Consider the following 12,296-nt stretch of genomic DNA (forward strand, 5'->3'; position numbering starts at 1 on the left):
AATCTTGCCAGACCAGTGGCATTTGTGAGTATGCAGCATACAACGACAATGCAAACTCAAACATCTGTAGGTAGCCTTAAAATCACTGTAGGCTACATAGATTGTGCCATTAATATGATTATCTCAGGACTCGAATGTGGAGAACCTTCTTAAAATTGTGAAAAAACTACTGTATGCTTGTCCTAAAAAACAGAATGTAACCTACATTTCCCACTTTTTGCAACTTAAATCGGATCCTGTGATTTGTCTTCTTGAACCATATATGTAGGAATTTACTGCCATCTACTAAATTTTCGAGCAGTTGTCAAACTTAATGTCAACTTACCTTTATAGTAAGTACTATCTTCCATGTATCGGGATAAACCAAAGTCACCTAATTTCACACAGTCAGTGGCAGACACCAGTACATTTCTAGCAGCAATATCCCTGCCAAATAGAGGAGACACTATTTCTAGTCATTTAAAAACTTAAGAGTGGTAAAATACCATTTGAAAAATATTATTAAAGCCCAGAAGTATCAAACTCCTTTGAGAAGACCAAATTATTCTTCTACAGTTTGGGTGGGTATATACAGAAAAAAAAAAGTCTACATATTTGTCTACTGATTCTGAGAAGCTTAAAGAAATATTCTAGCACATTTGGTCCTTTTGAGTAATATCTGTCATCCTGAAGTGTAACCGTCAATGTCAACACATCAGAAGAAAAAATTTTGTTCTATGATTCTCTTTAAAGATCACAGGGTAACAAGTTTTGGCAGTTTGAATTAATGGAAAGAAGAAAACCTGCCTCCTGATGCTGGAAAGGTAAGGAAATGGTTTAAGGTCTCAGTCCTGGCAATGGCTTCGTAATAAGGAGCTCAGTTTTAGCGGTACCACAGGGCTTCTGGCAAGGCTTGGACACCTCTCACAGTCTCCCAGGTGAGACAACAAGCCCTGCTTGTTGAGTCTGCATTTGTGCAGACTGACAGATTTAGATTTGAGCAGTGAAATAAAGCAACCTGAAATGGTGCTTTCTCCCATTTCAGTACAATACAATTAAGTTATCTGTCAAAATTTTTACTGGTAGAGTTAAAAATAAACAGCTACTTGGCCAAAATTAAAATGTCTCTAACAATTGTAAGGGTCTACAATTTACAATGTTTTTATATACATAACTCATATGTACATGTATGTATCTATGTACAATATATACCATATATATGCAACTTGAACTTAAATGTTTAAGCACAAATAGAAAGTTCAAGTCCAAAAAGTTTCATGGCAGTTTGAATTCTGTTTACTGTTAATTGCATACAACATGAGGCTAAAATCAGTCTTTTCTCCCTAGGGAGGAATTCAAAGGGAAGAAAATTAAAAACACATCCAGAAAGAAATTTAGGTCCACTTTCTGGTTAAGCAAGAACTTTTATTTTATAAATATTTTGTTTTCCCTGTTCTTTGCTTAAGAAGCCAGCTCCCCATTGTTTTACTTTTCTGTATTGGGAAGATTACAGTTGACTAGCAGTTTGAAAAAATGTTGTAACCACAAAGCAACAACTCAGCTGAAATCTATTCTGATTAAAATCAGGCACCATTTCCAAGTCAATCTAGGGCTGAGCCAGCAGGTGTCACTCTTGAAAAGGGTGTTATTTTGCTGGCAGCGCCTAAAAAAATGCCATACTGATATGGAGACAGACATAAAAACACGTAAACGGATTTTAGGAGTGTCAAAGTATTGCTGCTACACATTCATCATAAGCCAAGGAAAAGAAACGTGAAAGTGAAGCTTAAAGGATCAAACTATGTATATTAAATCTCTTCACTCAGGCAAGTGTATCTAGTACCAGAATTATTGCCAACACGCAATCTGGTAATCTAGGACATGCTTCATTTTCTAAAATTTCAAGTAGTAACATATAAAAACATGCACATGTGTGTATATATAGGCTTACCTATGTACAAATCTTTTGCTCTCTAAGTAAGCAAGTGCTGTGCTAAGCTGGTAAGCGTAGAGTATGAGGGAGGCCAGATCCAAGCTGTATTTTCTTACTTGCAAAAACGATCTCAACTTTTTGCACAAAGAAAAAAAAGGAAAGAAGTCAGGACAAAAAAAAAAAAGATAACAGATTTAAACAAGACATATCTCAAATTGTGAAGTTTACAAAAGTGTCAACAGGCCTGCTTTCCCTTTAGACAGGATGAGAACAGAAAACCACTCATGAAAAAGCCCAACTGGGTTAAATCCAAGTAGTATTTTTTTCTGTGTGGAAACTGTTAGCCCAATCAAGAAAACATTTCTGCATTGCATTCAGGCTCCTTCTGAAGGCTGCTGAGACAAGTGCTCCTGGTCTTTTTATGAGTTCTTCCCCTGAGAACTGTGCAAGTTTTTGTCCTAAATGATTTCGGGACCTAACAGTATCCAGCAACTCTGAATACTGATTAGATGAATATTGTTTGAGGAGCATGAATTTTACTCTGCATTTATAACTGCTACGGTATATGCATTTAGCTCAGAGTAGCCACTATCAATGCAGAAATTTTATAAACTATACTCCCAGTAAAAGGCAGTTAGGATCTAATAGAAAGTGGCACTAGATTTACCTTAAAAATTAAAACAAGGCTTTAAAAAGTAATTTGGGCTCTGTAAGAGGAATCTATAAACTTTTGACAGAAAATGATTCCACTATAGTTTTTCTGCCTTTTTTTGTTTGTTTGGACAATGTACTGCACGTTGATAATTAAAATGTCTTTCATAATGAAATATTACCTCAGCTCACATTTTCAGATATACATGGCTCAAAGGAAACAAATCAGTTTCAAAAATCTGAGCTCTAGTTTTGTTTAAACCATTCATCCGAATGACGTGATAATGAGGAAAGTCATCGTATGTAAGGTCTCTGCTGCAGACACCGTACAGAAAGAGAAACATGAATAAATAGAAAATAAAAATAGAAATAAATTCAGTATTCCAAGGAAAATCGCAATATTACTCGGGAAGCTTCCAAAAGGTAGAAAAATCCTGGTTTCTAACTACTGTCAGTAAAATGTCACAAGCCATCTTTGTTTAAGAATAACAAACCTGCTCACTTTCATATGCAATGTTCACTTTTCAAGAAACATCTATTCAAGGCTGGGAAAGAAATTCAGATGGTTTTATGTAACCCACTTCCACCCTCCTCCCAAACCCTCTCTGCCATAGTTTCCCTTCAATTGCTGCTCACACAACACAAGCCACTACTGCCACCTTTTAGGAACAGAAGATGTACCACATAATTTCTCTTCCAGAAGGCATGCTCACAAATGCTGTTTATACCTCGTTACCATCATCTGACTTGACACAGGTCATGCTCTCTCACTCTGAAAGAGCAACTGAAGTTCTCTGAAAGCTATGACTAAATCCCTTTGGTACGAGCTGATGCAGTTCCCTTAGTGGAGGAGTGAGGTCAAATCCTGCCACTCCTCTGTCTGAGTCCATAATTCTACCACAAGTATGATATCATGTCTGAGGAGTTTGCCTTTAGGTTAGTAGTGATAAGTGATTTCTTCAGTCTTTTGCAAAGCTAAAAGGGGTAACCAAAGATACAGGTGGAATTTTCATACCTCTCCAAGGGTACAGAGCTCCATGATTATCCAGACTGGGTTTTCTGTAATAACTCCAATGAGCTTCACAATGTGCGGATGATCAAACTGACGCATTGTTACTAAAAGGAGAAAATAGAAGTTAATGTGCCCCATAAAACTTATATTTTTTAAAGATAATAAATAAGTTCTGCCCTGGCTGAGCATGATGTAAGTGAACACACTGACCTCCCAGTCCAGTGTACAACCTATTAACCTACTGGAACAGGAGGAAGGAAAAACCAGTATGTATAACTCAATGTCTGAAAAAAATGTGTCAGTTTATGGCATAGACACACAACCTCGTTTGATGATTAAGTTCACATCTGATTTTATTTTCTATGGGCTTAATTAACTTTTCAGTCTCAGCAGCGCAGTCAGTATATTTTATGCAGTAAGATGTACGAATGCTTATTAATGTTCTGGGGAGGTCTATTTGGTAGGTTAAACAAAACATCAGTCCTCTGATTACGTTTTTATCTTCCAACACAAGCACAACAAGCATCCTTAATTTAATCTTAAAGTAGTCTCTCTTTTACATTTACAGTGTATGCTGTCAACAGAAATACACAGCAATTACCAAACTGGCAAGTCTGCTTCAGTTCACATAGAATTTGAAAAGAATATAGAAAAATGTATTTTGGCTTTTAATTAATTATAAGCTAAAACAGCAGGTGGTTTTGGATTCATGTTCTGATGAGCTCTGAATTCTACTTCTGATATACAGCAGCAGTATAGCCAATACCTCTTGCAACACTAAAAATCCCAAGAAAAACCCTTGGACAATGCTATTTAATCCCACAATATTTCACTAATGTATTTTACTGTAAAGAGGGAAACTAAGAACATATTCTTTAAAATATTAATGTGCTATGAATAAATCAGGAAAAGAATCAATGAAACAAACAACCCTATCGAGGACCTAGCTTAACACATTAATGAACAGGAATAAAGAACGTGCTGTGACATGCCAACTGGGCAATAAAAACTGGTAAAACACCACAATGAATTGAGACCAGGTTCCTAAATCATTGAACTCCCCTCCTCACTTTTGAAGTAAAAGGAATTTCAGAGAGGGAAGTTTATCTGAATCCTACTTCAGTATTAAAATCTTGGTAAATAAAGTGTATATTCCAAAACACCACCAATTATTTACCTTTAGGGCTCTCTTATACTAATCTAACTCAATGAAATTTGCAGTATGTTTTACAACATGAAAATATTGCTTCTTTGATGTAGAAATGAAGTGGGAAGACAAAGTGATGGAGAGGAAATCAACATACATATTTCTATACTTCTTATGGTCTTAAGTTTTAAGCATAATATATTCCATTGTTGGAAAATGTATCTGAGAGACTAATTCAATCAATGTTAACTGACAAACTCAAAAATTCATTTTGCCATCAAGATTCTAGAGCCAAGAGGAAGATTCCCTTTCCAGAAGGAATGAACCACTTGCAGAAAGGAGCAATTTAGCAAAACCAGTGGAAGATCAAGAAAGATCTCCAAACCCCAGGCAGTTTGTCTTCCTTCTTGCAAGAATCAACACAGCATCTTTTCAGCACTGGAAAATCCACTATGAACAACTAAAACCCCCAAACTACTAGGACTGTCTTTATGTCATACTTAGAAGTTCTGAATCTGCAGGGTTTACATATGTATGTGTTATTAAAGGCAAAAAAAAATGCATGAAGCTCTTTAGTGAAATAGTGAAACTGGCTAGATGTTGGATTTGGGCTTTTTCTGAGTGCTCTTACAAAGTGGCAGTGTCTTCTCAGAGTTTGCAATCTGAACACAAACAAGAGAAAGGGAATGGATGGAATTAGAATAAAAAGGAAGAAAAATGATTAAAACAAAATTGAAAAGCACTATTTACCTGTCTACTCTGCTGGTATTTCCTGATCTGTTGAACTCAAGGTCTAATAAGCAGCATTCAATGAGCAATTATTTTCTATGTTGTTAAGAGACAGCAGCCTACCTTTGACTGCTATGTTATTACTATAAACAGTGCTATTTACTTTTCCAACAGCTAGATAGGTAGTTGAAAGAATTATAGTAATTTAAGAAAAATCTGACATTCAAAAATAATAAGCCATTAGCTATGAACATGTTTTCTGAACAATTAGAAAAAATTCTTAAACAAAAGACTACTGAGTAAGAGAATATAGTAACATCCGGCCATAACCAATTAATTTATTGTTATAACACAATACCTTTACAAGATTTATATACGTAATAGTGGAGGATAATAGGCAAAAATTAAGGTCTATGTCTCATACCATAATTTGCTTACAAAACCAAACATTATGGAAATCGGCACCTACAATATTCTTTCAAAAGTTTTCTGTTGGTATTCTCTACAACAAGCCTTCCTCGTGTATGAAAGATATGTTTTGGGAATGCGATATTTGTGGGCAATTATTTAGAAGAATTGTTTATTCTACTAGAATTTTTAATTCTGAAATTTCAAAACAGGTAAGTATTAGACATAACATTTTAGCAACTTTTTTTTAACAAGAACAACAACCTGACCTTCTAAAGGTAGTGTACCACACTGAAACAAATGCTACCTGATTTTATTTTAAAAATTCATTGAGGAGAAGGAAATAGAAGATCAGATCTCTGACATTCCAAAGCTGTTTCTGAAGTCTTCCAGGAGTCAGATATCACTGTTCAACTTGGAAAATCAAATAATCCACATATAATCATATACATGGGCAATGCCAGGATATAAAGCAGTTTTCCTGGCACATACTGCAGGACAGGACAAAGCTTATGTTATACATTAAGAAAACATTTAAATTAGTATCAGAAGTTTCTGGCACAAATGGCTGCTAAGTCTTTCCAAGGACCATTTACAGAAGCTAACCCGAAAGAAATAATTTAATACTCACAGGCTTCTTGTAAGAATTTTTCTCTAACGCTGTCTGAGGTGCAGTTTTTGCAAGTTTTGATTGCAACAGCCATAGCCGGATTTTCCTGAAACACATTAATTAGAAATAACTGAAATTCAGCCCACCAAAGGCTAACTCCTGTAAAATTCTAGTACTTTAGTTAAGAAATTAATTTTGCAAATATAAATGATAAAATATTACTGTAAGCAAGACACTTAGTGTACATTTATATCTAACGAGCCTTGGAAAAATTAATCTGATTTAAAGTATATTAATTCAAACAAAAATTGTGATAAAAGATGACTGACTTAAGTGAGTAGTAATACAAGTGTTCCAGAGCTACTGAGGACAGTAAACTATGAGCATATTTAGCAAAAGCAAAGGAAAACAAGTAGATACATGCCTGAAAAACACACTTGGCTTCTGCAAGCAAGCAACTTGGAAAGCCAAATAAAGGACCGTTTGTGGCTGTGCAGTGCAAAGACTGGCTATAATTCTGACTGACTCAAATCCTTCCTATTAAGCAGATTGCTAACAGGATGCATACTAATTGAACTTTTCAACTGAGCTCAAACTCCAAAGGGAAGTGAAATATTTTATAAATTAGCTTTACAATCAGTTACATCGAGTGCTTAAAACTGATTTAACACAACACATGTATTCAAAATCAGAAACAGATTTTAGCATCCGATTGCTTATCCTCTGAATACAGAAAAATGAGAAGCTCTAAGAAAGCCCAAAGAAGGCCTCCTGGCTCAGGCGGCATCTTTCATGTTCTCTTCCTTTGGTGTCCTCTACAAACACTCCTTTTCTAAGTCCCAGACAGCATGGAGAAGCTTTAAGCGCCTTTTATTTTGTAAAGAAGCTTTAGGCATTTGAGCTTCAGTAGAATTCAAAACACTGTGATTTACTTAGAAAATGGTATTTTAAAAGTTTAAATCTCAATTTATCAAGTGAGTAACCTGCATTACAAGCTGGAAAGCTCGTGTATTCCTAGCTCTCACAAGAATAGCTCTGCATGGGCCCAGCAGAAGCTGCTCCACCACGGGTACCTCAATCTCTTCCAGCACAGCAACACGGCATGTCCCCACTGCTCCACGCCGTGCAAAGATGTCACTCCGATGAATTCTTCACGGATTGAAAGCAGCTGAAGTGTTTTACAATTAATCCTGATCCAGGCCTGACCAGGGCCTTATATGACTTCCTTCAAATTGGGAACAGTGTGGTGGAGTCACCGTCCCTGGGGGTGTTCAGGGAAAGGTTGGACCTGGTGCTTAGGGACATGGCTTAGTGGGTGACATTGGTAGTAGGGTGATGGTTGGACCAGATGATCTTGAAGGTCTTTTCCAGCTTTGGTGATTCTATGATTCTAATGGGAAAATTACACACCACCTTTTCCCCGAAGGGGCACAGGGTAAATGCGTGTCCTGGCCTGGTTTTTAAGGCCTATGAGAGCCCAGCACTCACAGAATTGTCCTGTGTCTGCACACCCTTGTCCTATTTTAAATCCATTTTTATACACAAGTGTTACCAGAATTAGAATAATATTTGTATTTTGCAGGTTTCATGTCCATTTGCTAAGAGTCAGTCACAACATAGCTCTTCAGGTTGACTTTGCATGAAAATGTTGCTCAAAAATCTTCTCTCATACATAAACATGGCCATAAACTGACTGAAAACCTGGTGGTAAATGAAGATTTTATTCCCTTCTGAAATCAGGATTCAAAAATCAGGGTTGGAAGAGTCCTCTGGAGCCCTGCCAGACCAATCCCTCTCTCCTCGGGCTACAGACAGAGTTTTTCAACGTCTTATATATCAGTAGTAACATCAAAAGGAAGAGTTTTAGTGCCTGAAGCCACCAAAGACTCCAGATACGCAGCACAATAACATACAGAAAGAGGACTCTTATCAGGGTTTTGCTGATGCTTTACTTTTGGATAAGGAGCCAAAACAGTGAGGATCTAACAGACAGGTACCAGATTGTTCAGTGAGTAGCAAACATCGCCATTTTAAATGACACCTTTGGCTTAATTCCAGAGCAAATAAGCCTTTAAAGACAGTCTTATTTGAACAGCTTACACCTGAGCAATAGGATCCTGTATGTATATGTATGCATATATTTTTCATTCAGCATGCTATAAATGCAGGCTGGTTGTGGTATTTCGGGAATATTTAGTAGCAAGCAGCCTTCTAGAAGATGTGGATACTGCACAATCAATAGAGTAAGAACTTTACAAGTCCAATGAACAGGGATAAAAACGATTTTCAGATTGGAATTTGAGCCAACAGAATGGGATGCCAGAAATCACCCCAATTTTTTTACATGTGAGCTGAATACATACAAATATGGGAAGGCTATCGTGTTATTGCAACTGATTTTTTACCTGTCGTACCATTTCTTCCAGAAGTTTACGTTTCAATCTATGACTACTACATAAAAATGTAAGGATACCTTACTATTATCCCTTTACATATTCAAGTTCCTTGTATGTGGTAAAAAATTCCTTAAAGAACGTAATCAGTTTCAAAAATCTGCCAGACACACACTGACTTAACAAAACCAATTTTTTCCTAGACAAAAAGTAATAGAGGTGGACAGCATTTTCTTTCAAGAAAAGGTAGTAGATTTATTAACATGTAAACTAGAGAGCAAGAGAGAGATGCTTACTGCCAAAACAGACATTTTTCAATGTTACTGTCCCTCTGTTGTAGGCTACTGCCCTTCCAGCATAACAGACTACAATTTCTCCTCTATATTTCAGCACAGTTAGATTAAGTTAGATTACTTTATCCTGACACAAATGGCAGCTTCTGCACTGAATCCTGGACCTAAACAGAGCTCAGGCTTCACACCTTTAGATACTGTTTTAAACTTCCGAAAAAAGTTCTAGAGCACTGAATACTCAACAGAGTATGGCCAGAGTTCATGCCTCCCATGCTTGGACACACTCAAAGAAGTGTATTGCTGGGGTTTAAAAGCAATGACTTGGAATTCCAACTCTGCCAGTGGCTTTGATAAGGACCTGAATAATTTAGTTGGCATTTTTGATTCATTTCCTTATCTGTAAAAAAAAAACAAACAGGGATATAGGAGCAGAGAAGCCACTCTGGAGCTCCTTTTTTACATACCTGGAAACTGAAAAATATGCACTACATGCTGATTATTTTGATAAACCAGAGAGTCAACATGTACTTGTTCTGGAAGACACAGTCCAAGGCATATGAGGCATACATTTATTTATTTAAACTAGAAACCTTTTGTTTGTCTGTGATTTACTTCAGAAGTAAGGCTTACCGGACTCATGTAAACTCCTTGATGTACATCTCCAAATTGTCCTTCACCAATGCAGCGCCCCAGCTCAATTCTCTCCCTTTGAATTTCATAATCTCTGGCTACAAGAATATAATGCACTTAAAACATCAGATCTCCGATGAAGAGCAAATGAACAATCCACAAGATACCAAACTCAAAGTAAGTCACTCAAATGTCTCACATATGAATAACTAAGATTAACATCTGCTGCACACCAACCTATAAAAATGCCGTATACACAGTGGAAACCTCTTAAACAAATGTTTGAATCAAAGCAATGAAAAAGCAATTGATAAATCTAATTTGTTAATGAACTATTATGCATTATTTATTTCATTGCAATAGACATAATTAAATCTTTCTTAATTATAGCTAGTCAAAGACAAAGAACACAAACAGCCTAGGGCAATACAGATGATAATAAACACAGGCTTAGCCCACGTGCCTTTATATGTTTAAGAGAACTCCACTATGTGATATTTTAGATCTTGGAACCATCAAATGAGCCAGGAGAATTTTTAAAGAGGTAACTGCAAGAAAAAAATACAGAAACAAGAACGTGGCAAACAAAGATAAAATGAAAGAGCAAAATTTTGAGTGCACTACACCACCATCAGTGTGTAATTGGAGTAAAATTGATATAATGCTTTGCAACTTATGCAATTTTGTTAATTCCATTGTTTAATAGACTGAGAATATTTCTGATGAAAACGTCTTGGTACTTCAGCGAAACATTTAATCAATTGCAACTGAATTACTTCATTTGCAATTTAATTTCTAGCAGACACGGAAAAATATTTCAGGACTAGCAGAAAAGCATGTACAGTATATGTTTTCACCTCTACTTATTTTATTCAGAGAAAAAAATATAATCTACCATCTTAGGACTTCATAACTGATTATTTTGTCTTCATTAACGCTACAGAAAAAACGTCACCTAGAGCTGGATAATACAATGATAAATGCCTTTTTCATTTCTTGTTTTAAGTACTGCATTTTCCTCTTTAAAATCCCAAAGCTAGCTGGTTTAACTATAAATAAATGTTTATTAAATGAAAGTGAATAGTAAACTTAAAAATTCCACATCATTCCAAATTGCAAGCATACAGGGATGGGGAAAGGGTCTCCTGTTACCTTCATCTATTCCATAGCTTTCTGCGGTGCAATTAAGAGAAAAATCAAATGCTTACTTAGATATAGCTTCTTGAAATCAAAGCAAGGACAAACATTTTTTTAACATTAAAAAAAAAGAAGAAATATACTGATGCAATTTTAAGTTTACATTAGCAGAAGTCATGGGTCTGTTCTTGTGATCTTACTGCCTCAGTCCTGTGAGAGCTGAACACTTGAACCCACTTCAATCCAAGCAAAGCGCTTCACTTCATGGATTTCTCTCGAACAGCCCATCTTATGGGCTTTGAATTGAAGGCATACTTAAGTGTTTAGCATCATCCAGGGCTGGGACCACAAGTAATTACTTCCAAGAGAGTTTAAATGAAAAGATTTTAAAAAATCATACAGAGTTAATATGTTCACAAAAAATAAAGGATATAACTTATCACAGTACTTTTTTGCTCCTGCAATTATTTTAGTAGAATCACGTAGTGACTTACTGCAAGACATTCGAAACACATTGTTTATTTCTGGAAAACATATATTCTTGCTTTTCAAATATTTTCCACAGCAGTATGCTATATTGTGAACACTGAAGTGATTATGGAGCATTCCTGCCACATGGAAACCTGTAGAAATCCTTCCATATTCATCATTCTTCAGCAGAATGTGGTACCAGTTCAGCACCACCCTCCCCTTTTACACTAGCCAAACCTGACATTTTTGCAGGTCTGAGCACCAACTGATTGCCTACTTCTGGAGAAATCCTAGGTTGCCAAAACGCAACTCTAAGCTGTGCACTCAGCTGTTAAAATCAGCATTCTGGACTTTCACGTTAAATTAGCTAACCCTGCCTGTTTAAGATTATACCTTAATTCAAATATGCTATAAGAAAATCCGTGCAGTGGCTAATGCATGATCTTTTTTTGCTTTCAAAGATGAAGACTCGAAAGAACTTTGCATTTTAATTTTTGTTCCCAAAGTCTTTCATCTTTAACAAAATTGCATGTGGTACAGACAACTTTTTTCTACCAAGGAATTAGAGAGCAGCAAGTCTGACACAGAGCAAGGATGAGATACGGTTACAGAGCAATATGCAGCAGCTTTCTAAATTCCTTGCCCTTGTTAAACAAATCTTATCTGTTCCTTCTTTGTGCATTGTGTTCAGCATCACCATAAAAAATTCTGTATTTTGAGACATAAAATGAAGTTCTCTGTGAACTCACTGACATCAGCAAAAAATACTGAAGAACTTGTTTTTGTTTGCTTCATAACCTGAACTTGAAAGACACTGAATCTGAGTTTTTAGAACATCATCACGAATATTTTCTTTGCACACACATTACGCCTGAAATCTAAGATTCACTCCTTGCTAAACCA

The 12,296-nt window shown here is 36.1% G+C and overlaps 1 protein-coding gene across 6 annotated transcripts in view; it reads right to left on the minus strand.

Moving 5' to 3' along the window:
* The window catches only part of PTK2 (protein tyrosine kinase 2), a 204,724-nt gene that overhangs the window by 33,882 nt on the left and 158,546 nt on the right, over positions 1-12,296 (minus strand). For 4 of the 6 annotated variants that reach the window (XM_050708969.1, XM_035561708.2, XM_050708971.1 and 1 more), the window contains 5 exons: positions 9,786-9,883; positions 6,491-6,575; positions 3,579-3,679; positions 1,931-2,046; positions 326-426 (listed from right to left, as the gene is read on the minus strand). In XM_050708969.1, coding sequence (XP_050564926.1) covers positions 326-426; positions 1,931-2,046; positions 3,579-3,679; positions 6,491-6,575; positions 9,786-9,883 — 501 coding nt within the window. Of the gene's footprint in view, positions 1-325; positions 427-1,930; positions 2,047-3,578; positions 3,680-6,490; positions 6,576-9,785; positions 9,884-10,937; positions 10,959-12,296 lie in introns of all 6 variants that reach the window. The other 2 variants (XM_050708970.1, XM_050708968.1) reach the window with 1 other exon arrangement.

Source organism: Cygnus atratus, chromosome 2, assembly GCF_013377495.2.
Source record: "Cygnus atratus isolate AKBS03 ecotype Queensland, Australia chromosome 2, CAtr_DNAZoo_HiC_assembly, whole genome shotgun sequence".
Lineage (NCBI taxonomy): Eukaryota > Metazoa > Chordata > Aves > Anseriformes > Anatidae > Cygnus > Cygnus atratus.